General features: G+C 35.5%; 1 protein-coding gene across 1 annotated transcript in view; it reads left to right on the top strand.

Moving 5' to 3' along the window:
* The window catches only part of SH3YL1 (SH3 and SYLF domain containing 1), a gene marked incomplete at its 5' end in the record, with an annotated part of 39,622 nt that extends 12,569 nt beyond the window's left edge, over window positions 1-27,053 (top strand). The window contains 6 exons of the mRNA XM_088162354.1: window positions 335-447; window positions 3,157-3,285; window positions 4,007-4,169; window positions 4,791-4,863; window positions 5,557-5,613; window positions 26,457-27,053. Of these exons, the coding sequence (XP_088018480.1) occupies window positions 335-447; window positions 3,157-3,285; window positions 4,007-4,169; window positions 4,791-4,863; window positions 5,557-5,613; window positions 26,457-26,656 (735 nt within the window). The remainder of the gene's footprint in view (window positions 1-334; window positions 448-3,156; window positions 3,286-4,006; window positions 4,170-4,790; window positions 4,864-5,556; window positions 5,614-26,456) is intronic.
* Between the last annotated feature and the right edge of the window lie 351 nt (window positions 27,054-27,404).

Raw genomic sequence — 27,404 nt, 5'->3', positions numbered from 1 at the left:
TATTGAAGGATTCACATCTGAAAATGTGCCTTCATAATTGTTTGTATAAGCCATAGAAAATAAGAAATTGTCAATTAGGAATTTTGAATTAACACAGAGTTTCTTTTATAGCTGTTGTTTATCACATACTGACCTTATCAGCACTTTGAAAAAAATCAGTCAAATTTGATTAAAAAAATAGTTGACAGGATTTTTCATTCAAGATACCTTGCAGAAAAAGAATCAACTTTGTCATGAAAGCTGTTTCAAATAATCCTTTACAAGAAAGGAAGATCATCTCCTGTGTTGTTCTTTCTTCTTAAAAAGTGTAGTACTTTTATTTGATATTTTATAGGTCTCAGACTTAGTGATAATACTGAATCATGAAAGAGCAGTAGAAGCTTTTGCCAAAGGAGGGAATCTTACACTTGGAGGAAATCTTACTGTGGCAATTGGACCTCTGGGGAGGTGGGTAATATGTTTTTCTAATAAAGCATACATGGAAGATAATTTTTAAAAGCCACATTGGTGTGACCTTTTTTTTATATGTTACAGAACAACCTGGGCAACAGGTTATGCTGACTGGACCATATTGTTCTTGCCAATTTTTTTTTTCTTCTTTCCTGATTAAGTAATTTATTGGTAGAAGCAAACTGTTCTGAGATTTGCTCTCTTTTTGCAAGAGACTGCTTGGTTAGGCTCAATGAAGAGCGCAGATGCTTCTGTGCCTGATAGAACTATGATATTTAGTAATATATGGGTCTGTGCTTTCTGTCACCACAGATCTGCCCAACATTAAATAAAAACTACACCAAATGATTTCTTTTAAACCTTTAGATGGTTAAGCCTGTTTACTTTGAAGGATGAGGTGAAATAATCACTGAATAATTTTACTTGGAAATGAGTTTTTACTGCTGGTGTTTAATATTTGCTAACAAAATAAAAGGATGACACTTATTGCACAGAAGAGCGAGAGATCCATGGATCAGGGAAGGGCAGTGAATATCATCTACCCTACAAGTCACTTAGTACACTGTCCTGCAGCATCTCTGTGTCCGAGCTGGGACATCAGTGTCAGGGTGGGGAGATGAGCAAACAGCTGAAGAACCAGATCGTCAGGTTAGAAGAGCAGTGGTAAATGGTTCATGTTGAAGTCTGAAGCCAGATTTCTTTAGAATTCCTCGGGAGACTCTACTAGGACCTCTCCTGCTTGGTATTTTTATCAGTGACCTAGAGGAACAGTTATAAAATATCCTCTTTAAGTTTATGGATGACTCCAAACCAGGAGCTGCAGCCAATGCACTTCAAGGTAAGGCCACCATTCAGAGCAATGGACCTAGGGAGTGTAGAGGAAAGACCCAGCATGAAACCCCATGAAATTAAACGAGGACAAGTGCAAAGTTCTGCACTCCTAGCTGGATGAACACCCTGTCAGGCTGAGCAGCTTCCCTATAGAGAAGGTGCTGGGAATCTGGTGGGCACTGGGGCTAAGCCAGCAGTTGGTTCCTGACAGAAAAGGCAGTGAACAGTGTAGGGGGTTGCATCAATAGGACTGTAACCAGTAGATATGGGAAGTGATTTTTGCCCTTTACTTGACATTTCCTAGACTGTGCCTAGAATATTGTGCTGAGTTTTAGCCCTGCAGAAAGTTGTTTATAAAGCTGTGTGTGCAGTGAACCACTACCTAAATGGTCAGGGAAATGCAGCATGTGAACGACGAGGCTGGGAGAGCTCAGCTTATTGAACCTGCATGAGAGAAGACCTTTGAGGCTGCATAAACAACGGCATCACCAAAAAGACAGACCTCAGTTCTTTACAGGAGTGCATGGAAAGGCAATGAGAGGTAGTAGTCATATATCGAAACAAGTAAGGTTCTGACTGGATATGAGAAAAAGAAATTTGACATTAATAAAATTGAGTGCTGGTACAGGTTGCTCAGAGTGTCTGTGGAATTATATCCTTAGAATTCTTCAAAACCTGGCTGGACAAAGTCCAGAGCAGCCTTCTTTCAGTTTGATGTATCCATTTTGAGACTGCTGTCTTTAAGTGATCCTGTGAAGGACAAATACTGTAATCTTCCAAATCTGTTAAAGTTCAGTGTGGCCTTCCTTGAAGTGTTTGTGCTGAGCATAAAGTCTAGGAGGATTTGGAAATATTGAATAGAGTTTCAGTCACCAGTCCAAACATAATCAGATAATTTTAAAATTTGATTAAAGTGTGGCTTAATAGTTTTCAGAGGAAGCTGTTAAGATCCAGTTATTAAAATTATTACAGTGATGCCTCTGCCCGAATTAGACGCAAGTGAGACCCTATGCTGAAGTCAATAGTATGGATTTTATTTAACAGTAAATGTGAGTGGGGGAGGGAGAGAGAAAGAAATAGAAGAAGAGGAAGAGAGGAGATAAAGAGTGACAGAAAGACAGACTGAGTAGAAAATATCACCTCTCTGTGGATCCAAACAGTGTCCTGTTGATCCTCTTCTTCTGGTCTTCTCTATGGTGAGGGTTCCATGGATGTATGTTCAATGGATATGTTCAGGCTATTTGGGAATACCCAGGTACCTCCCCTGGTTGGGAAATTTTACACTGTCTCTTGCCACAGGCTCTGATCTGTTGCATCCCTTTGCATCACATTCAGTCCTTTGGTGCAAAGCCTGAGGAATCAGTCTGAGGGTGCTTTGGAGGTCTTTGATGGTTTATGATCCCTTCTCAGACATGACAGCTGCCTCTAGTCAGTACATTGAGTCAGTTATATCCCATCAGACCTTCCCTAGGGGAGGGGTTGGGAATTGTGTGAGAGAGAGCAATTACCATGATATTGATAAAAGGTGCCATCCCACCTTGCAGGATTTGCTTCAGCAGCCTGAAAGCCTGGCTTGAAGCCTCCTCCTCTGTCTTGTGTGATTCCCACTGCACACCCCAACTCACCTCCCCTCAAAGGATGCAAACCTGGCCTCAGCAAATCACCCTGGAGCTTCCATGATTGTTTTGAGTAATAAACCATGAACAGTCCAGTCTCTCAGAGACCTAATGGGGAGCATTCATATGAAGCAACATTTTTTCTGCTTCTGTCTGAAAACAGGGTAAAAATAAAATGAAGGATTAAAATAAAAAGATGATTGCTGTTCATGCTAGAAAACTGTATTGAAGAATATAAACCAAAACTTTTTCCTTCTAGAAACTTAGAGGGGGATGTTGCCCTGAGAAGCTCTGCTGCTGTCTATACATATTGCAAGTCTCGTGGACTGTTTGCAGGTGTATCTCTGGAAGGAACCTGTTTAATTGAAAGGAAAGAAACAAATCGCAAGTAAGCTCTCTTAATATCTAAAAGGTCCAGTGAATGCATAGTGACAGAATTAACTAGGACACATTCACTTTGGAAAAAGAGGTTTTTGTGAAAACATGCTATGTTCAGTTTAGAATTTCTTGAGGGACAGGAGTTTCTTCAATTTGGATATCTTGAAATGGGTATTGAGATGATGCTAAATGTTTAGGGATTAATTATCTGTGGCAGTTGACCTTAGCTAGCCACTACATGCCAGTGCAATTGCTTTCTCACTCCCCCTCCTCAAAAGGATGAGAGGAGATGAAGTATGATGACAAACTCATAAATTAAGACAAAGGCAGTGAGATTACTTACCAATTGCTATTTCAGTCAAAAAACCTCTAACCTCATCCAGGGGGAATTAGTTTAATTTATTTTCAGTCAATAAGAGAATAAGATAAGGAGAAATAAGAACAGATATAGAAACACCTTTCCCCCGCACACACCTTCCATCTTACTGGGCTCCCCTTTAATCACAGCTTCCCTACCTCCTCCTCCCAATTGGTGCAGGAAAGTGGGGGTTGTGGTCAGTTTTCCAAATTTACAGCTTTGAAATAGTTCTGTCATCTCTCAGTAAATGATCAGTAGGAAAAATTCAGGGCTAGGGATGGAGATAGGGAGCATTTGCACAAAGTGAATTTATCTAAAAGTTGAAATGTAATAATAATCAAATATCTGTAATCTTTATTTTTTTTTATATCAGGTTTTATGGGCAGGACATTCGTGCTAGTGCCATCCTGCTTGGTGATGTGCCTTTCCCTGCTCAAGCAGATGATCTTTATGAAATTCTGGCATCCTTCACTGAAGTGTATGAAAATGAAGAGCAAAAAAATAATCCAGGAAAATCTGTAAGGGAACAGAGAAGGGTTTGTGCACTTCTTTTTCACACAGGCTTTCCCTGTTCCTGAGCTGTTCCTAAACAGTGTTAATGCTGATGTTCATGTGTCATTTTTAAATTCTCTATTGGATGACTGAAGGTGTAGCACATGCCAGTTACTGCATGTGGAACATTTGTTCAAGTATTTCCCTGGTAGGCTCTTGGGAGCAAGAATGTTGCTGGGTTTGCTTTGCATCTTCCAAATAACAAAGTATATCCTTGTTTTGTGATTGTGCATTATCAAATCTGAGGTGATGATTAGGAATGTTTGATCAAGTATTTTTAGTCAAGCTAATTGCAGATTGGATACTCTTAGTTCTTCCACTTTCTCTATCATCCATTCAAACATTCACATTTATAATGTAATACTGGGTTTGTAGAAAATATTTTCTTACAGATGTTGATGTTACTGATAGCCTTTCAGCTTTGTTAAACCCATGGTGATTTCAGTATCATGTGTATGTCATTTGTGTTAAGTATGCTTCTTGAGTTCCTACAAGTTCCGTGGAAAAAGAGTAATTTTATTGTGTAACTTGACATACTTCTAGGCTCTGAAGTCAAAATCTATGTCCAGGTGATGCTATGTTTTTAAAAAATTTGTGTACCTTAGGTAAATGACCGTCCTGCTAGACCATCATCCAGACCAGAGCCGCCTAAACCAGCTGCTAGACCTACACCACCAGGTGAAAAATTTTGATAATGGCTAATTATTTCTCTTCATAAAATTAGAGCATTAAAGCCAATTAATACTATGCAGTTATTATAGCAGCTGCCTCTAGAAAAACTTTTTTTAAATACTCTTCCTTGTACGAACAGTGAAGACATATTGGTGTACAGCCATGAGTGATAAAGACTAAAGGATTTGTTTGTTTTATATTAACAAACCTTTTCTCTCTGACAGCGTTGCTATAGACACTGTGTTTTTATAGTTACAGAATCATGTAATAATTCAAAGGAAATATGTTACTGGATACATAGTACAATTAAACTTCTTAGTAAAAATAACAGTCTTACTAGAAACTGCTGGTCCTAGTTCTAGAAACTTCTGGTTTCTAGAAATCATAGTTTATCTTTTGGTTGTCATTATCTTTTAATCATTAGAGGTTTTACAGTAGAAAAGAGGCAAATTTTTGGCTCTTTAACATTCATTCAAAGTGCTTTCATTCAAAGTGAGGCTTTGCTGTGCAGCTCCTCTTGTTAACTTAATTCTCTGGTTAAGGATATGAGGCAAAGTCTATATTTCTTTCTTCTGCACTGGTACTTAGTTAACTGCAATGATTTAATAACTGTTGAACTTGTATTAGAAGAACAGTATACGAAACACAACAAAATAAGTTAGCTTGTCATATAAGTTGCTACTTTATTTTCTCTTTCAGCTAAAAAGAATACAAATAGACTTTATCCTGAACTTCCCAATGATTATGCATCTGTGGGTAAGTACTAAGCTTACACTTATTTTATTAATACAGTGCAGAATCTGAGAAGTCCTATAAGTATTTTGAAAGCTATGTAAAAATATCTGGCCATTGATATTTGTATTAAAAAGAGATTCAGGTCTTGTATGATCTCCTGAAAATATTTCATAAACATTAATCCTATTAATAATTGAATTAATTAATCTTATTTTCTGGCTTAACATTCTAACAATGATATTCTTTTTCTGAGCAGCACAAGTTCTTTTGTTTTATTCTGTGAGCTTGAAAAATGCACTTGAAGTAGTAAAATTGTTTTATGTTACCATCTAATTGAAATGAAAAAGGAAGCTGATATAAAAAGCTTCTGTTCAAGTCCTTATGCAATGTACAGTAATTCCTATTTTAATTTTAAAAGTGCTTCTGCAGATGATACCTGATTATGCTGGCATAAACACAGATTTACATTGCTTCTTCAGGTTTTTATACTGGAATAACTCTGTGTCACACTAAGGATATTACTTGTTTGTTGTTTTATTGATTCTCTTATGTTTAAAGCACTTTCAGCTCTTAATCAGGAGAATCTTACTGTACAGTATTTGCATTCCATATCGCATATATATATATGAATATGTACTTACATTTTCATGTATTGCATGCTCACTTGAAAATAAACAAAATATCTCTTTTTAAATTCTGCAAATAGGGCTAAATTTGAGCTTGATAATAGATCACAACGAAGACAAAGAGTAATTAGAGCTTTTCACTAAAAATTAAGATAAATTATGTGTCATTGTCTTTACATTCTTTTTCATATCTTCTCTTCATACATGCTCTTGATATGTGTGTTGAAGGGGCCAACATAGGAGTATCCTAAGCTGAGCTGTCCATGTGGCTTCTGCAGATCAGAGACTTCCTGAGAATCAAGATTTGTTATTGTGTTGTGAGAATTTTACAAGAAAAAGAAAGATGACTGTAGTGGTCTGTACTCAATAGCTGTCAGCCAAGAGAAAACTGGTCTTCTGGCCATTAAAACTAAGCTTTCCCAGTCTTACCAAAGCCCTGACCAACTGAGGTTTCCAAAGCTTGCACTATTTGCTATATTGGGGGGAGTGTTCTTCTATTCAGGTGCAAGTGACAAGGTAAAAATATTCCAGAGCCATCTGTTGAATGGCTTTCAAGATTCTTTGAAATAAAATATAGACTCAGTCTGCTACTGGGGATTTCTAGCAATCGAAATATACAAGTTTATCTTTGAAGAATGAGAGGGGCAGTAGGATCTTGTCTAAATGATGGCATGGTATATTTGGCTTTCTGTTACAGATTACAATTCCATAGGTAACAGTTCAAATATTTTCTGAATCCACAGAAATACTCTAAGTTTCTAAAAGCTAAAGGTGTTTTCTTTTTGCAGGGAGCAATCAAGTCAAGAGTCACAGTCCCTTTCAAAGAGGATGTATTAATGCTGGGGGATGACATAGAAAGAGCTATAAGGCCATCCCTCCTGTCAGTAATTTGTTTCTGCCTATTTATAGTGCAAATTATTTCAACACAGCTACCTAGCAGCTATAGCACATACATGTCAATCTTTATTGTAGGAGTAGTTGCTGCTGAACACATGTTCTTCTACAGTGATCTGTAAAAGACATTCAAAATTTTTTATGTCTTTCTAGTTTAAAAAATACATATAGATAACCAATAGAAGAGAAGATGAATCTTATCTTTAGGAATCTACGTGTTAGCTGGTGGCTAGTGTGGAGGTAGGTTTTGATGTTGAACAACAAGCTGGTCTGGCTTGCAAGTAATAACGACTTGCCTTTGATTGGGGAAGGGGCAACTGGGCATTGTGTTAACAGCATTTGGTTTTGCAACAGTTATACAAGTAGTAGGAAGGTTGAAATATGAACTCTTCTCATTAGACGAAAGAAGAGCTAGACTTGTGGATGAAACATTTTTAATTATTTTCTGTGTACTTGAATTATATAGCTAAGTAATGTAATATAATCTATTTCAAATGCAAGAGGAACAATAAATGAAAAACATGGTTTTTCTAAACTGATAACGTGAAACTTGAACTCAGAAGCAAGGAGGTTGTTTTCATGTAACTAAATAATGCTTAAAGTAATGTATTTAGTTGTAAAATGAGCTTCAGTAGTGTTTTAAATGTTTCCAGAAACTTGGGAATACCACGTATTTTATTTAGATGCAGTTTAAAAATTTCACAGACCTGCAATTCTGGAAAATAAATCCCAAAACAAAACCGAAAAACAAATCCATTTAAAAAAATGCAATAAATTAACAGCTGATACAGTTATTGTGATTCAGTGAGGTATGAAGTTTCTACACTAGTAGACATTTTTCTGAAGACTCATTAAATAAAGAAATTTGATTTGCTTATGAGTATGAAAGTTCATGCCTTCTTTAATAGAATTAGGCATTTGCATCTTCATTTTTCTACTTTCCCCTCTTTGTTGTAAAATCTACTAAAGGGCTGACAGAGCCTTCCAAGATTTATTACCACAGCCTAGCTTTTCTTTTTCTGGATGGATGATTCTTTGGACTTCTGTACCACATCTGTAATACTAACAACCCATGATTCTTTAGTTACTACTTGGACATTGTAGACTCAGGAGTTTATTTCATCCCGACAATTTTTTTAGATACATTAGGTTCATAGTTTGTCACACTGCAATATCTAATCCTAGATATTAGATTTTCATTAGTGTTATGATTCGTAGGATTTTTCTGCTTGAGGCTCTGCCTTGGAGGAGCAAGTAACCAAAAATGTAGCTAAATGGTTACTTACCTGCCTACCCTCCTAACAGTTTGCTGAATAGTACACAATTCAGAAAATGTTACAATAATGTGGTTTCCCAGCTGAACTGATAGCAGCAAGAGTAATGATCTGCTAGTAAAAGTTGGATCTGGGTTGAGGTGAATGTTGGTGAGAACTGAATCAATGACAGTTTGTTCAAATCAGAAGTCAGATATTTTTCTTTTTTTCTTCAGCTCAGCTAATCAGGAAAGGACTGTTTCACATGTTTGGAAAATAATCACTTGAAATTGCCAAGATACTGAAACAATCTTGAAGCAGACTTGATACAGGAGTGAGGATGAAAATGGAAGAAATTTCTTCCTTTCAAGCAGTGTTCTTTGACTATTCATTCACTATTATCAAATATCACCATGGGCTTAAATTCTTACAATACTGTAATACAAAACACTCATATTAAACACAAAAGCAGTTCTTTTGATACCAATGTAAGTATTTTATGATCATTTGGAGAAAGTAATGATGCTGTCTGCATTTTTAAGGGATCGTATGATTTTCTTAAGAAACCCATAGGAACTTGTGGCTGTAAAGCCTGAATATTTAAGTTTTTTTGTTCTTTTTATATTGCTCTCAGAAACAATGTCTTTCTTACCTTCCATAATTATTAAACTAAATATTTTTAAAATTTTATCTTGAGAAAAATATTTGCTCTCTTCTTTGGATTTTTGAATGCAATAAATGACCTGCAGCCATTGAACTTTTTAACTATTGTGCATCAAAATCAACACACCCCAACGTGACTACAGTAAAACTAAAAACAAAACCCCAAAATATGAATTTTGACTAAGTTTTTTCTCAGCAGAAACCTTTCGCTTTGAAAATGAAATAAAATATTAACAGATTGTTATTTTCCCAATAGGCATATATTTATATTCTTGCATACTGAAATAAGTGCTATATCAAGCCTGCTGATGAGGACATGGAGGCAGATGAGAAAATTGTCACTGTTTTTAAGAAGCTAAAAAAAACCGCCTTCTTCCTTCAATGATGATTTGAATGATTCGTCAACCTCATTATTAAAAATTCATGCCTTCCTACATGAATTTGTCTGCAGCTTTTAGACAATATTTGCTGTGGTTTTCTTCACTATATTAAAGAGCCCTTTGCTATGCAGAGGAGTTTTTTTTGTTCCCCTCTTGTTCTCTTTGAGACACTTGTGCTGTAATCAAATCACATTTTGGTCTTCCTTCATCTTTCTTTTGATGTCCAAACAGATTAATGAGCTCTTTGTCAAAAGTAATTTTCTCTTTCCTCTCAAATTTTAAATAATAATACAAATACCAAATTCTGAGCTCAGTAAGATCACTGAGATCAGTAAGATTTGGGCTCCTAAAATCTCTAATGAATTTGCACTAAATTCCAGTCCTTATATTTTCTTTTATTTATTTATTTATTTATTTATTTATTTATTTATTTATTTATTTATTTATTTTAATCATCTTGAGTGTTCCTTATCTATGTTTAAAGCAATTGTGGCAATACCAACCCTTTTTGATTAGGTGGTACCGTGAGGTGTAAATTCAGTTTGTGTTAACTAAATGCATCAGAGGTGCTGCTTTGCATGGTTGCAGTTCTCCAGGAATCAGGCCCGGCCCACTTCTTTATAATTTCAGAGATGATCTCAGTGTTTCTTTCGGTAATCTATGAATGCCAGATGGTTCAGTAGATCTGTGAAAATCTGCTTCCCAAGAGAATTCCAAGACAGATTTTCAGGGCTCCTGAAGTCTGTTTTGTCAAGGAAAATTGAGGGTCTGTATATGAATTTGCCTTTGTTACTATATTATGGATTTTTGTGTGGCCAGTTACAAATGTGTTAGCTAAACCAACATAATCATATAGACTAAGAATTCATAGACCTGAGGTAAAAAGCTTTAATTTTTTTTTTTTGCTTGTGATTTCACCTCCTGTTTCACTTATTTTACTTGCTTCTGCGGTTCAGTTTACATCTGACTTATTACCTTGTTATTTTGAAAGCTACTACTCTCTAGGATAATATTGATCAAACTTGGAAAAGAAAATACAGGCTGGAATACGGACACCATTCTAGCAGTCTCTGCATTAATTAGTACCTCTACTTATATGTGGTGCTGAGCTTTTTTAACACAGTATAATGAAAAAAATTGAATTTTTAGTTAAGACTGCTTAAAGAGAGCATCACTATGTGCTTGCAACTTTAAAATAGGCTTGTTTTGGTAAGTATGTATTGAAGCAATCACATTTTTTCTTATATATGTATTTCTCAACTCAGATTTAACAAAACCAATACTATTTTAGTAACTCAGATTTAACTGGAAATCTAACATGCAGCTATTTATATTCACTGTTTAGTTCCATGTTTAGAAATGCCCACTGACAAAAAAAATCAGACAACTGTGCTACAAGAAAACTGTAAGTGTGCCCTGATCTCCTTTTGATGAGTGTCTTTTGACTTGGGCATTTTTATTTTAAATAAGACTAAGCACCACAGCAGGAAAGTAAAAATATTTTGTGAGTTTTGAAACAAACAAAATCAGCTATCTCTGTGGTCTCAGACTAACTTTTTCCCAGTGTAATGCCTGAATTTTTGCTTATCCTTTGTTGTTAGAAAGCATATACATTGAGTCTGCCTTTCTAGGATATTGTCAATAGTTTCATTATTTGCTTCTTTCTGTCATTCTGGATCAAGATGATTTAAAATGGTTTCATCATTCTGAAGTTTCCTTTGCCAACTTTAATTGTAGTAAAATTGAATCAAAAGCTGCTAACTTTTAGTTAAGTAAGACTTAGACCTGGAATGGAGGAGTCCACAACCTCTGTTTTTTTAAGGACAGAGGAAGACTCTGTGTCCCCTCAGTGAGGGGAAAAATGTATTTTGCTTTTGAACTGGAAATAAAATCATCCATGAAAACATGACAAAATCAGATGTGTACTCCTTTAGGTGTTGTGGATATGTGTTTTGTATCTGAAATTGGAAAAAAAGACGCTTTTTATTTTTCAGTTTATGATTTACTCCTTTTCCAAGAAGAAAGAGATTTGCTATAGGATCAAGTAGAACTATAGTAAGGAAGAACCCTCATCAAGCTGTGCAGTAATCTGTTCCTTCAATTCTATAATTTGATGAGAAACTCTTAGCAGATTATAAACTATAAAATCAATAAGACAGCTCACTGTGACAAACAGGTATTTGTTTTGGAAAAATTTTACAAAGTAAGACATATAATGTTTCTGCCATAATCCTTCATGACATTGTCTACTAATTTGGTAAACTAAAGTATGGGAGTTTTTGTTTTAAGAGTTTTAGCTGAGCTTGGTCTATTTTTGTGTTTTTCGTGGCAAGACTTGTGACATGTTTATATTTAGTTACTAGAAAAATAAAACATCCATCTGGTGGTCCCCCACAGTATTAATTTTCTTGCTTTTATGAGCTCTTTCTTAATACTAACCAAACCCAGGAAATCCCAGGAAATTATTTTTGAGACTATTTTTATCCCTGATTCACTTTTACTAGGATCGTACTATTACTATCGTGAATGTGATAAGTCAGATAATCAAGCTGCTTATGGCTTATGTTGTGGCAAGCTGAGAGGAAAATAGGCAGCATGCAGGCCTTCACTGGTCATACTGAAACAAATAACTTGATGCATATAATCAGCTAACTCAAAATACAACAAGGCACAGAGAGATTGAGGTCAGACATGCTAGAATGAAATTGGGGTCTTTCTGATATGTATGCATGCGTGGGCAGAGAGCTGTTGTGCTAGCTATGAACTAGCTACTCTGGAATGAGTAACAGTATTTTTTTCTTGGCATTTTTTGGTGGTTTGAAATAAAAATTACGAAAGTTGAGCTAAAGCACAGAAAAATTTCAGTGCAATCAATGCGTATTTTTTAAGTGTAAAGCACCACTAAGGTGATAATTCTGATTCACAGAATTAGAACATGAAATTGTTCACAGGAGCATATAAATGTTAAATAGTATAGATTGAAGTCTTGTCTGAAGCCATTGTAACTCATACAGATTAATGTTTTAGCATCTGGAATACATGCTTTAAATGTTGTTTCAAAGCTGGGTACTGCTGTAGATAGTATTTGCTTCTGCGTTGTTCAAATAGTAGGACCAAAGCAAGCTTAAATTGCTTTCCTGTCTATTATCCAGAAAAGCCTTTGGGAGTATGGGAGCTTCTGCTTCATTTATAGTACTTGAAGCCAAACAAAAATTTTAACTCCCTCAAGGAAGTGATAGGCATACAGAGTGTGGTGAAATGCCCTGTGCTTGACTGACTTGCTAAAAGCTAACACTATTGTAAGAAATGCAGATCTTTTTGCAGTAATGGTGGGCTGGCACTTTACAGATCCATCCTTATGGCAGGGACGAGATCATCTACTTCATGCTAAATGCTAAGGGAAGACTTTCTTTTCTCTGGGAACCTATTATTTTTCACCCTGGTGGAACACCTGCTTTAAATATATTTTCCCATGAGCAATAAAATTAGTTGCAAAAAAGTGATATATTCTCTGCCATGGAGGGACCTGGAGCCCTGCATCTACCTTGGCTGTGCTGTTTCAGTGTTACATCATGCAGGTCAGCCAGTTGGATATTGCTGATTGAACTAAGGTCCTTCACCTTTTGTGGAAACGCTATTGGTCACTGAATAAGAAATAGGAGGCCATGGAAAAAAAATTAAACCAGATAGTAACGTACGCTAAACTAGTACAGCAAATAACTGTTGTAGAAATGGTGTAATGATGCTTTTCACTTCTACAAAAAGACAAGGTTTCAAGAAACTTCTTACCTTTTCATGGAGAGGTCTGGCAAGGTTTGCATTGAGACTTCTCTGGTTATATTTAATTTGGTTTGTCTTTCTCATTAACCTTTTTTTTGCCATATTAGGTTACCTTCAAATATTCTTTTTCCAGCTGTTTTCTTTTTAAGAAGCTCAGCTAGAAGTGAGCTCTACTCTTGTGGAAAGGAAGTGTTATTTTTTTCATACACATTGAGACTTTCACCCCTCTTCCCCTTTTTCTCTCAGTGGTGTATGTTTGTGTTTTTAGCAGCTCCTTTGCTATGTAGCAAGGAAGGTATCAAAAGAAGACTAAAAATAGGAAAATAGAAAACTTCTCTGTAAGGAAAAATATAATGAGAAAAACTTATTCTGGTCCACAATTTCAAATATTGGTCTCTCTGACATAATGTTTGGACTGTGTCTTCTCTTGTCCTAACATTTCTGATTTTTGTCAGCAACTACAGAATGATGAGACAGAATTTGAGACTGAGACAGCAGAGTAAGTTTGGATATACTGTTGAGGGAAAAATCTGCGTTCACATTTGTTGCACATTGGACATATATGAGGTAGTGGTTGAATCCCATCTGCAAGCCTAAATTTCCTCATGCTTGAACCAAGGGATGTGATTACTGTTAGTTTTTTCTTTTTAAGGAGCATCTATACAGCTAATATTTCACTTTACTTAAAAGCATATGTATGAAGAATACTGTTAATACCATTCTTAATTTTCAATTGAAAGTTGTGGTACTATTTGTTTTTTCAAGAGCTTTATCATAACTGACTAGGCTGATGTAATGAGTATTCTGCAAAGTTTGGTTGTGTGGGTGATAATGGATGTCCAAGATGCATCGTCCATGTGATGGTGGATGTTGCAGGTTGCAGAGTTTGCACTGATCAGAATAGGCTCTAGTTTATGGTTGTGTGCCATTTTTAGCTCTTGCTGAAGCTGTTCTGTAATGAATACTTTCTCCTACCAGTTTAAACTGTGGTCAAAAGATTACAGGATTGTGCCGTGGGATACTGTAAGTGGAAGTACAATTGCCTGAGTCACCATTTAACACAGAAGGGGAGCATTGATGCAATACCTTTTGAAATTATAAGTTGATGGAGCCTCTGGTGTAAGTAGAATTAATAATGGCTGTACTGCTGCTGAAGGAACATAAAAGCAATGAGAATTAGTAATTGTGGCAAGAATAAATCCTAGCATGGATTTCAGAAGCCCCTATGCCCCTTAGTGCAGCTAAAGTTAACAAGAGTTTTCTATATAGATCACAGGTGTTCATAGAATATGAATGCTATCATGAAAGTGCTAGACTTTGTATTAAAACAGGAGATACTCACTTGTTCTTTTTACAGAAAGCAGTTTCTGAATCTTTCACAATTACTTGAAACTCTTTCTCCTTTTCATCTATATTTTTTTCTTATCAAGATTAATTCTTCTTTTCTCATGCTTTCTAGTTCTCCAGCAAAAGTACTTTTCTGTCTGATTCCTTTGCATGGTAATAGTAACATCTTTAGTTTTATTCTGTGAAGCTCATTCTAATTTTGCCTTGAAAACAGGCTTTCTGTTCTTGCTCCACTATTTTCTCAACCAGTTTTAAACATTGATGATAAGGATTGTGAACAGACCTTCAAATGAGGCCTTGTACAGTACTATTATTTAGTATGTTTCCATATGAGATACTCTTTGTCTCATATAATTTTGTTATTTTAACCATTTTTCTAGCTAGTGCAGAGAAGTATTTCTCCATGCAAGGCAAAAAAAAAAAAAATTCAATCTGTATTTCACAAAGCTTTACCCTAAGAAACTGGCAGAAACGGTATAGAATTGTGGCATTTACTACTCGTTGGTTTCTTCTTGAGGCTGTAGATTGTTTCCCAGACTGTTCTAAAAGCTAAGACTTCTATCAAGTGAACCAGCTTATGTGCCAATAATACCCTTAACAGAAATTTTGAAGCTGACTGTACAGAGATTTGAGAATCAAAATGCAGAGACAGCATATTGAGATTGAGATGCTAACTTGGTATGTGTAGAGGAAACATGGAGAAACTTGTCAACATAAAAGAGCCCCAGATCATTCCTAAATCATCAGTTTGACCTGAATAAAACTGAGCTCAGTTCTTGTCACTGTACTTTGCTTTTCAGAATATGAAGGCTATGCTTAGCATTGCATCTCAGCTTTTGCAGTATGATTTCAGCACAGGCATTGTTTGCATTAATATAGTCTTGAGCACGATAAAGCTCTAGACATTGATATGGTTTATTTGACTTTTTCACTTTGACTGAAAATCTAATTGTTTTTGGAAAAGATAGAGAAAAACAAAAAGTAATCAGCAAAAGTACTGTTATGGAATTGACACTTCCAAGCAGGAGGTAGGGTTTTTTTATATCCTAAATATCAAATACATCCACAGATGCTTAACAAAAAAGGCACTTCTTTAATGCAAAAGCTGAGTGTGCTGAAACAAAGATAGAAAGCATTCCATCAGCAGCTGAAGATGATGAGCCAGCATGTTCCCTAGTAGGCCAGAAACTCAAAACCAGCGAAATACGTTTCATACTGAATGAGCTAAATTTGCACAGTGACTTAAACTTTAAATATAGTCAGGTCTGTTTCAATCACCAGTTTTGCTTGCTAGACATGACACTGTTCAGTAACAACATGAGCTGGTGATACGGAATCTGCTTTGAAATGATCCATTTCTAGCTTATATAGAAGAGGTCAAAAATACATAAGCCTTTTCCTGGGTTTTGTGAGTCTCTTACAAAAGTGTGTATAATATCTCATTCCATGCATGCAGATTTGCAGCTGATGATGAACTTTTTATCTGTTGAGGCTTTGCTGCAAAATTGAGGGTCTTGTACCTTATATGGAACATCTGTAGCTAACTTTGTCATGAATAGTTTTTTTCAGCCACCATTTCTTTGTTAATGGAGAATGTAGTTTTTAAGTTATTTTGAAAATTTATTGGAGGGCTTTGTAACACTGGAAACCTGTACAAAGTACTCAGTTAAAATAATATGTAACATCTCGCACTGCAACTAAATCAAAAGATAGGGTTTGCTGAGGCAGTCCTCATGGAAGTGGAAGAGGGCTTAACATTTTTCTTTTGGGGGGGGGGGGGGTTTACTTTCCTTTCAGGAACTTGGGTGTACATTTAGTACTGAAATATATTAAAGAGGGTAGTTCCTGAAATGATCTTGATCTTGATCTTGTTCCTTGATATTATCAATATACCTTGAATGCATTTTCCAGGTGACTGATAAAGGGAAAACATTGTACACCTGTTTAAAAAGGGTGGAAAGGAGGGCCCCAGGAATTACACACCTGTCAGCTTTACCTCAGTGCCTGGGAAAGTCATGGAACAGATCCTCCTACAAGCTATACTAAAGTACAGGGAGTCAGGGAGGTGATTTGAGACAGCCAGCATGGCTTCACCAGGGACAAATGCTGTCTGACCACCCCAATCAACTTCTATGATGAAGTAACTGTGATGGAGTGCACCAGGGAAGGGCTACAGATGCCATTTGTCTGTATTTCAGGTCCCTTCCAAGCCAAGCCATTCTTTGATTTTGAAATTGCCCTAAATCTACAGATGCTGTACCAAAACAACCTTCAGGTGTTCTAGGTATAGAACAATTCTGTGCCCATGAGTGAATGTAGACTAGAGTAATGCAACTTTTGCCTTCTCTCCCTTCTCAGAGCAGGTTTGTTTAACTGAGCACAAATAGGCATTTGTGGGGCATTTGAAGAGTACTGTTTTATCCCAGTGACAATGAAGTTCGCTTAATGCAAAAAGTCCACCCTCATTTTCTTAGTCATGAAGAACTGATTTGCAGACTTCGATATTGAATTTAAATATTTGAGTGTCATAAGAAGATTTTATTTAGGAGATGGAGAAATACAGGTGGTTTTGTTTACTTGCTCAAAACAAGCTGTAATTATTGGCAAAGAAACAGCTAAGCAAGAGATTATTTGTTCTGATGTGGTTTGCTGAATATCGTGTCTCCTGACCTTTGATCAGATGAGCATTATTGGGGATTATTTGGATCAATGGTGGTATATGACATACTTCAAGTATCTGTACAGAATATATCTGATTATAGCAGATTAGTACCTGTAGATGTAAAATATCAAATCTACTGTGCATATTTAGGCCTTCCTAAACATCTGTTCAGTGAGATATGAGGTTGTTATTTTGTGTATGCAGAGGGTTTTTTGAGATCAGTCTACATTTAAAAAAACAAAATTAAAAAGGCCATTAAGGAAATTAGTAGTTTAATGTGAATAGGACATTTGAGATTTCACTTGTAAGGCTTGGTTGAACAAGCACTTGGTTCGTTATTTGTCCAGAAACAACTAAAATTAAATTTGTAAGTATACATCTCTTCTGCTCTAGAAGTTGAGATAAACCCCTTTTTTCTTAAGCTAAAAGCTGAGAGGTGAGAGCTTAGAATATGGAAAATGAGCACATTGAGTAGAGAAAAGAGCTCATCTGTATACTGGTGTGATTCAAGAACTGAATTTTTTTTCATTATTTAGGAAGCAGGCTACTATTTTTCTTTCTAAATGGGAGTTGCTTGAAGACTTTTTCTAAGTAACCATTAGAGTGTTGCTATATAGGAGTTGAAAAGTTAATTTCTGCAGAGTCACAGTGTATAATACACTACAATATGGTTCTTTACTCCATTTTCCCTGGTCCTCACTGGCTGATGTTTTGTCTTGTCATGAGAGAAGAAAGCCATGAAATCTTTTAATTTACTGACCTCTTATTCTCTGTGTAGTAATTCACAAGGCACTTCTTTCATCCTTTCTCTGACTTTCCTTACTTCATTTCCTTCATAAACAGATCATTTGCCACTTCCCCAAGATGCTGCTGTTTTAGGCCTATTCAGGATATTAGACATAGTGAATGGTAAAATCTGAGAATGGATATTTCCCAATAAGTGAATCTCAGCATTATACTGTGTTTTATTTCTGCTTATCATGATGGTGTAACTTAGATAACTCAGTAATTTGACTTAACTTTTGTGCATCCTAGCTGTGAACATGCATTCAACATCACCTTTATGGCTCTGAGCTGCAACTTTGAGCCAAAACTGACATTACCTAAATTTGTTAGAAATCACTTACAAATGTAAAGCCTTGAAATTGAGACATCATCTGAACATGCAATATTATTTGCATTAAACTTCTTCATCCATTAAATATTAAAAAGTATACATATTCAGTGAACTATACTTAATGACATCTTAATCTCCAAGGTGCCAGTTTTTGAAAAGTCATATGGTATGAGATACTGCCTCTGCCATGTTCTCATTATTGAATGTAGTCATAAAGGGACATTTTGAGGTAGTGTTGTTTAAATATTTCATTAGTTTGGAATTTTTCTTTTTTTGTTTACATTCCAGAAAGTAAATGATCCAGTCCTTTTTCATAAAAGTATTACATAATATATGCAAGAGGTTTTTAAATTTAAGAAGATAATCAAAATGGTAGTCACACCCATTGCAAACTATGTATTTTCTATTTAAATAACAGAATACTTATTTAAATAACAGAAAACTGATAGAGTTGTCATAATTTTGATTGCTTTCTAAAGTCGAAAAGTGAAAAAATTAGTTGTAAAAAGAGATTGATTTTTTTATATGTGCATGTAGTAATAAATGTAGAATTCTGTACTTTTTTAAACTTTGTTTCTTTCCATATGAGAGTATCTTTTTTGTGTTTTCAGAGTTATTTAGTGAAAATTTGACTTTTATAACATAAATGAAATTGTTTCCATTGCTTTGTTTCTAAGGAGACGAGTTTAATTGCCTACATGTATTCTTTCAGATACTGACACAACTTTCATTTTCGATTATCAAAGATGTAGATTGGTTTTAGAATATTAACAAAGTATCTTCAATTTTTGCTTTCTTATAACTCAGAGTGCAACTTATCAGACTTATTATGATCAAGACTACTATAATTCATATATTTTAAATTTAAAACTAGTATTCTTTCCTGTTTTAAAAGTTTTTAAAGCAATTAAAAGAATGTAATAGTGAGATAAGGTGTGAGATTCTTAGCAGTAAGGGACTGAACAGCTTTCAGGAAACTGGTATGTTGGAATAATTAGTGGTTTCCTCAAAAACCCAGCACTAAACCTTACATTTTTCTGCCACACTTTCTTCTCAGTTCCCTTTGAATGTTTCTTTGACTGTCCCTGATGCAATTCACCTAAGAAATCAAATCTCTTTCTTAGCTGCTTTTCTACATAATAGTTCAGAAATAGACTTCAAATATAAAGAAAACCAAGAGGGTAAGTTTAGATATAGTAAAAGGTCGATACTCCCCAGTATGACTGATCATAAATAACCAAGATGTTGGATTTGTCTCATTCTTGAAAAAGGTACTGTATCACTGAGGCTTTGGTAGTTTAAGTTTCATTATTCTTTGGAGAAAAGAGCAACACAGAATTAAATTAGCGTTGTATCAGACAATGAACCATCCAATTTCTCTCTCTTTATCAGTAGTCTGGTACATAATTAATGCTTTGACTTCAACCTGATTTATGCCTTTCTTGAATATTTTCTAAATTAATATAGACAGGTCAGTTTTAGGCTTGTTTTCTTAGCCTCTTTGAAACAGCTTCACCATTTACTTCATGTACTAGTATTTTTTATGGTCAGGGAACAGATCAAAGCACTAATCACAAAGACATCTTTATCTTCCTCTTAACTTTGCATCCCTCTGGTCTTCTGTTTGCTATGGGTTATTTGGAGGTTTGGGGGCTTTTGGGGGTTTTTTGTGGGTGTTTTTTTATTTTGTTTTGTTTTGTTTTTCCTTTTTGTAACCTTAAAATAGGTTCCCTTATTGTATGCATAAGCTTCTCTCCTTTGAAAATCCACTAGTATTTAAGCAGTTTATGGAACTAATGACTTTTTGTTCAGTTAATGATTGTCTAACTAATGAGTAATATCCCTATTCAGTACTGTATCATGTTGAATTCTAATTTGACTCCGTTTAGAGTTCTGTGACATGGAATACATTCATTCATTTTCAAAATCTCTGTCTTATATTTACGTTTCTTTAAATTATATACACATTCCCTTAATTTCCTTTTTATTAGTTCCTGTAACTTTGTTAAGATTCTTCTAAATGGATTTGACCCCTTAGCTCTGTGTTGTCTAGGTTTATCACACATTTTACATTAATCTCAGCCTTCGGCTACAAGAGTGGCTCTGCTACATTACTAATACTTCTCCTGTTCTTGTACTTCACCTTTCTGAGGCTTCCAGTTGCTCCAGAGTTCTCTGCTTTCCTCTCCCTTCCGTTTTTCATTTGCTGATTTCTTCCTTCATGTTTATCCCCTCATTAAAAAAAAAACAAAACAAAAGAAGTAAAAAAAAAAAAAAAAAAAAAACTTCTTGCTGATCACTGCACCGCTCATGTGTTCTTCAACTTGAATTTCTTTAGAAGTTTTCACTTTCACTATAGGAGCAATGAGACCTATAGATGTTGAGTACCATTTTAAAGATGCAACCTTTTCTTTCTGTCTCCACTTTTGTCCACGCTTTTTTCCTGTTATGAATCAGTTGTTGCAACATCCTTCTCCCTGACCTTTGCAAATTCAATATTTCTTTACTGTCATCTAGATTCAGTTCTTGCTTCAAAGTTAATTTCCTGCCCTATCATTTTGTCCATCTTTTACATTCCCCCACTGGCTTTCATGTTTAGTATGTCTTTAAGCTCGGGCAGAACCTAAAGCACCCCCTGACAGATCTAGCTTTCATCTCAATCTTGTTAGCATCACAGGTTTAACTTAGTGGTTCACCTGCCTACTTCAAAGTTGAACTTAAACCATTTCTCTGCCTGCCTTTAGGCATCATCGTGGCCCAATGCTGCTGCATTTCTCAAGTCAGAAATTTAGTTCTTCAGTTCCTCCTATCACGAGCCCTAGTCTTCCTTTTTAATATGATCATTTTGGGCATACATCCTTCAGGCATTTTAGTGTAACCAATAAAGATATACACGCAGTATTTACACTCACAGTGGTAAATCTTAGCACACATCTTAGCAGGTGGTGTTATCCAGACTATTTTCTAAGGTTGGCATTAAAATTTCCTGTCAAATCTTCATTGTTAATGGCACCAACTATCATTTTTACTCCAATTTGCAATGGGCCCAGTAATTGACCAGTAATAGTTCTTTAACCTACTTTGGATTTTTTCCTGAATTCTGATTATAAACTCTATACTAACCCTTTCCAAGCAAAAGCCCATCATGGGTAAAGAACCAGTATTTGTCTGTTCACTGTTAGTTATATCTCTCATACTAAACCTATGAGCAATACCTCATCCTTTCAATGCCTCTGAACAGTATACTAAACCTTTTGATACTTGATATGTTTGTTTTCAAAAGCACAGATTTTTGCATCTGCCTAATCTGTTTGTTGTTTTCCATCATTTGGTCTGTTTGTTGGTTTTATCTTACTTCTGCACAAACAGGGTCCATGTGGTTGCTTAGTTTGCTAAGTTTCCATTTAAGCAATGAGAATTCTATTACAGCTTGGACAGCTGACCCCAGCTGGGTAAAGGGATATCCCACAGAGTCATGCTCAGTATATAAACCTGGGGGAAAGCTGCCTGGGGGGGCCACTGCTTGGGACAGGCTGAGCATCATCTGATTGGTGGTGAGCAATTGCTGTTTATTTGCATCACGTGCTTTTCTTGGGTTTTATTTTTCTCTCTTCTTGTTATTTTCATTACATTTTAATTTTTTAAAAAAATTATTTAAATTATTTTAGTGTTCTTATCTCAACCCATGAGTCCACGAGTTTTTTTACTTTTAGCTCTCCAGTTCTCTTTCACATCTCACTGAGGGGGCAGAGAGTGAGGTGTGTGTGGCACTTAGTTGCCGTTTGGTATCAAACTATTAGATCAGTGCACAGACAACTCATAAAGTCATGCTAGCTCTCAAATTACTGACAGTTAGCAAAATTTCCAAAGTGGATGTTTAGCAATCTCACCACTAACCTCAAGTACATGAAACTTACTTTGGTTTTATTGCTGTGTCTATGGCAAAAAGCAGCATGTCTTCTGCAAGATATTCAGCATCAGGAATTAGATGGCTGGGGATATATGCATCTATGCGGGTAAAATTAAATTTGAGGCCCACAGCTGAACTGTGTTCCAACTATTCTGTGTTCCAACTTAGACATGGGTTTTGAAAGTATCATAAGCTCAAGCCAAAATTATTACAAATGCCTATTCTTCCCTAAAAACCAGTCTTAGAAACAGTCTATGGCTTTACTAATCTTTTATAAGCTCTCATTAGAATGTGAAACTAGTGGCTACTGTATCTACTAGTAAATTAAACAGTGCAAAGGCATGGGCCCAAGCATTGTAAGTCATTTACTTATGTGGTTGTATTGTTAGAAAATGCCTTATTCTTATAATGGCATTATTCTCACCTTGCACTTTCCCATATAATTCCAAGATGTGGTTTAGTTGTTACTCCAGTATAGGAACCAGGCAGTTTGCATGTGGCTCATCTCTCTGGTCAGTGTTTACTGGTATGCATGTGGCCAGTTTGTGCCAGCTGGACCTGTAGTCAAAGACTGGCACTCTTAACTGAGTCACAGAAGTGTAGACAGTGTATATGTTCTACAGCAACTTTATAGAAAATGCTTTTATTATCCGATAAATGTGCTATAATTAAAAATAGTTTTATTGCTCTTTCATTCACTCTGGAGCTGTATTGTAGCACACCCAAGAGGTCATAAATTCACTCTAGTTTATACCCCACCAAGTCTTATCTGTAGCAGTGGTCCTTCACAAAACCTTCAAATCATTGTGGTATGTAAAGATAAATAAAATGGAAGGATATTGTGGTCAGGGAAGTTTGTCATCAAGCACATGCCATACCTGTGTATGCTGGAGCATTGAATATATGCTGGCTACTGTACTAATTTGTCTTCAACCAAAATGTCCATGTTTCTGTTTTGACCACTGTGGAAGTGTGTATTCAGATAGCAATAACAAATAAGGATTTTCCACAATGTAGTTTGTTTTTCTTGCAGTGTGCATACTCATGAATCTCAATGATTTTAATATCATATGCTGTATGTAGCACTGTAGCACCATCTTGTGTGAGCTGCAACTGTCGTTTCTGTATATGCATTCAGCAATCTTCATGTGGAATATAACAACTGTATTTAATACCCTTCTATGTAAAACTGAAATTGGGAAATGAGAACACAAAATAGATCCTCCTTATAATCTATGTGGTAGATTTTGTAATGGTGCACTCATTTAACATATCTGTTTGTTAGGATGACCCATGTAAATATGAAGCATGGGATGCTGAACTCTGGAGGCAAAAAATATGCATTTTATCTGCACTGTGGTACAAAACTACAGAATTAAAGCAGAGAAATTAGAATCTTTATGAGAAATAAAATGAAACATTTTTAGCATGGGAAAAGGCTGCTAGGGAAAATTAAGTAGAAATGGCTTCGAAAGAACTGAAGATGAAAAAATGAAAGATGAAGAAATGAAGATGAAAAATGCTTTTAAATGGTTGCAGGTAGAAAATGGGCAAGGACACAGAACTCAGTGTTCATATTCAGCTGTAGTGCTTTGAGTTTTCTCTATGTTTGGAAAGATGCACATGTATAGAGACAAAAAATTGGAAGAGAAACACATAAAACAATATTTTTCATATGACAGAACAAACAATATTTGGAGGCATGGGAGTGGTGCATTGAATACACTCCTACGCTTTGATATCTCATGTGGATCCCTTTTTCCACCCTTTCATGCTTTAATTTGTGTCATGTTTCCTTTCATTTTTTTTTCCTACTTTTACAGAGCCAATTTCAGAATACTCAGCAGTTTGTGTAAGAGGAATTATAGTCTTTATGCAGGTTCAGCCATGGAGGTGGTAACTGTTAGTTACTTACTATTGCTATGAATGCAGCATATTATAGTAGTCTTGACAGCTCTTTTTTGAATATAATTAAAAGAAGCTCTCACCTCACTTTTAGTACTTTCAGTCTTTTTTTTGCTCTGTAAAATATCTACTTTTTCCATGTATTTTTGGGGAAGTTTTAAATATACCATAACTCCAATTCTCTTTGAGTGATTATTCATTTACATAATGGAAACACCTAGGTTTAAGAACTCAAAGCATAGGAATTTTGTGGCTTCACTGTAGCATATAAATGCACTTTACCCATGTGTGCTGCCTAAATATGGCACAGGGTAAAACACACCCCTTCTTCCTTTTTGTATGGAACTGAGTCATAACCATTTTCATGCCATAGCACCTAAAGAGTTCTGGGCCACAGTATTTTCTGACTATTCCTCAGTTAGTGCTAGGAGTAAAAAGTTGATGTTTTACTTCTGTGGATTTTTCTATGATTTCCTCAATCAAAATATCTAGCTTCAAACCACACTGTGCATGCATACTATCTCAACTGCATCAAATGCTTGAATTCTTGGAGGAAAATAATGTAATTGCTGAATATTCAGTCTGTCAGGGTTTCGGATGTGACAGTAAAAGAGCTATTTAGAGAAGCTGTAATGCTGTGTTTTTTGTAGGAATTACTGATGGAGATATGGACCTGATAAATTTGGTTTTATTTTCACAGTAAAGAAATGTGTTGTATATGACTTTAGATCATGACTATAGATATCAGGAGAGAGATATTGTGCGATCAAGAAAGATGGCGTTTGACTTCTCTGCAATGAAATCTCGCCCAGCTCTTGGCCAAATACTTTTCTATTAGTCTTTGGTGATTGCTAAAAATGCAGACAATGAAGAGAAAGCATTAACATGTAGAATGAACATATATATTGACAGATGCTGGGGAAAAAAACCCTGTGCTCTTTATGCATACATTTGTGGTCCACTGTTCTTCTTTGGCTATACTTTGTGAGCCTTAGGGAAAGACATTTTTCCTCTTTCTTTTTAAATGATAAAAGCAACCAGAAGAAAAAATCTGTGGGTACCAATTGCTGAAGATAGACTGCAAAAAACAACATTAAAAAGTTGAATCAATGTTTCTCTCACCACACTTTCTATCTCTCTGCTTGCAACGTGTAGACTAGTGAGAGGTTGGGTTTCCCCTTTCGCAACAGTTTTGACACCAAGAAGGTGCAGCAAATTCTAAAAGCCTTTAATCTAGCATGCTTGAGCATTTATGCAGCCATCTTGTCCATATGAGCAATACATCCTGAAATCTCTCTACTTGTGTAAACATTATTTCCTCTTAACTAATCTTCCATTGCACCTTCAGTTTTTCACTTTTAGATTCACTCATGTGAGAGATTTAACTGTTTTCTAAATCGACATTAATCTAGAGCAACTACCTCCTATAGCTCAGACAGTTACAGGAGTTGAGAGAAAATATAATTATTGTAAAATTGAAGATACTCAGATTAAAAGTTCAGTGGTAATAAACATTGGCTAAATAATAAATATTGGCTAAAATTTTTCTACAGGAATGGAGAGTGGATAATAGTATCCAAGATTTTGATAGGTTTAAAACTAGTTTAGAAGCCTAATGGCATGATTCCAACCCCAGCCAAGGACTGAAAAAGTTATGTAAGAGACTAGTGTAAAGAGAATAAAAGCCATTTGTATATGTGGTCAAAAATTCCACTATACAAACCAAGTTACTTCCAGTGCATCAAACTATAACCGGTTCTTTTCACTGGCACATTTTGTGTGTTCTGTTTAACATCTGAGATACACCAAAATCCCAGGCACTGCAAAACCTATGGAACAAGAAGGGAAGTGCTGTGGATATTTTGACTTTTGCCATCCTATATCCTAATTTTTGATTAAAAAATCAAATTTTCTCCTTTGAGTTTTGCAGTTTCCATGGAGAAGCTTTCACAGAGAACACAAACCAAAACTCAAACCTGAGCAATGGCTCTGATAGCAATCATTCAGGAAATATTCATACTTTCTTCAACATACCACTTTTGTTCCCATTGTCTCTGACCATATGAGGCATACAGAAAAATGCCTGATCTATACTTTGCATAGAGTATTTTTTTGTTAAATAGACTGTGCTGATAGGCTGGAATTCAAATTTCACTCACCCAGGTTTCTAGTGGAAATGGAGGGGATTTTTCATCAGTGGTTTATATGCTTATATAGTTTATTTTAGTAGTTTTTTCACCCTTTTCTACTGTCATTTAAGAATTTAAGAACTTAGTGTGTGTGCTGACATTAGTAATTTCCTTTTTGTTTAATTTCTTTAATTTCAGATAACTCTCGGAGTGATCCAGTAGAAGTGACAGCACTTTATTCATTTGAAGGACAACAGCCAGGTGACTTGACTTTCAAAGCTGGAGACAGAATCACAGTGACAACTAAAACAAATTCCCAGTTTGATTGGTGGGAAGGAAGCATAGGAGGAAAAACTGGCATCTTTCCAGCCAATTATGTTGCCATAAGTAACAACTGAATTTGTACAGAATAAAATCTTGAGGTAGTAATATATTTACACTGAAAAATAGATTTTAACTTTTCAGATTTTATTAAAATGAGATTTTTGATCAATACTATTCTAACAAAAAAAAAATATTAAATGCTTTGTATGACCATAACTTTCCCCTAAATTTATTTCTTAAGTAAACAGTAGGTCATAGTCAATTTATGAGTGTTTTATTTTTGAGCAAGTTGCCCATAAAAAGTAATCCAATTTGTGTATAGTTTCAATTCTGTCTTGCTATATGTATTAATTTTTCACATGAGGGAAAAATTTGGAACCGTTTAGAATTAGATATGCTGGAAAAAATGTTGATTTTTATTAAACTGTAATTTATGGTCTCCTTAATAAATGCTCTTAAATTTGCTTCAAACCATGTCTGAGTCAGAGTTCTTTACTTAGTAAATACAGATATTTTTTCACAGGTATGGTAGATAAAAGCGCCTTCATACTTGGTTTAAAAAATCACTCTAGATATTGCAGTTTTTTAGTAATTGCTTTAGGTCTGGTCTGTAATGTTTCTCATTGTTAGGCGTACAAAGACCTTTTTTAAAACAACACTGTGGCAGTTAAACAGTTCAGCTTCTCTGATAGCTTGTCTTATACTGCCCTCACCTTTGGAGAATTTAAGCACTTCTGAAAGTTTGTTTAGTAAAATGCATGAATAGTCCCTCAGAAAACATATAGGCTTATCCTTGATTCCTGTAAGAACTTGTTCCACAGA

The sequence above is a fragment of the Sturnus vulgaris genome, chromosome 3, assembly GCF_052056855.1.
Source record: "Sturnus vulgaris isolate bStuVul1 chromosome 3, bStuVul1.hap1, whole genome shotgun sequence".
In the NCBI taxonomy this organism is placed as follows: domain Eukaryota; kingdom Metazoa; phylum Chordata; class Aves; order Passeriformes; family Sturnidae; genus Sturnus; species Sturnus vulgaris.
This window is presented reverse-complemented; position numbering and strand designations above follow the sequence as displayed.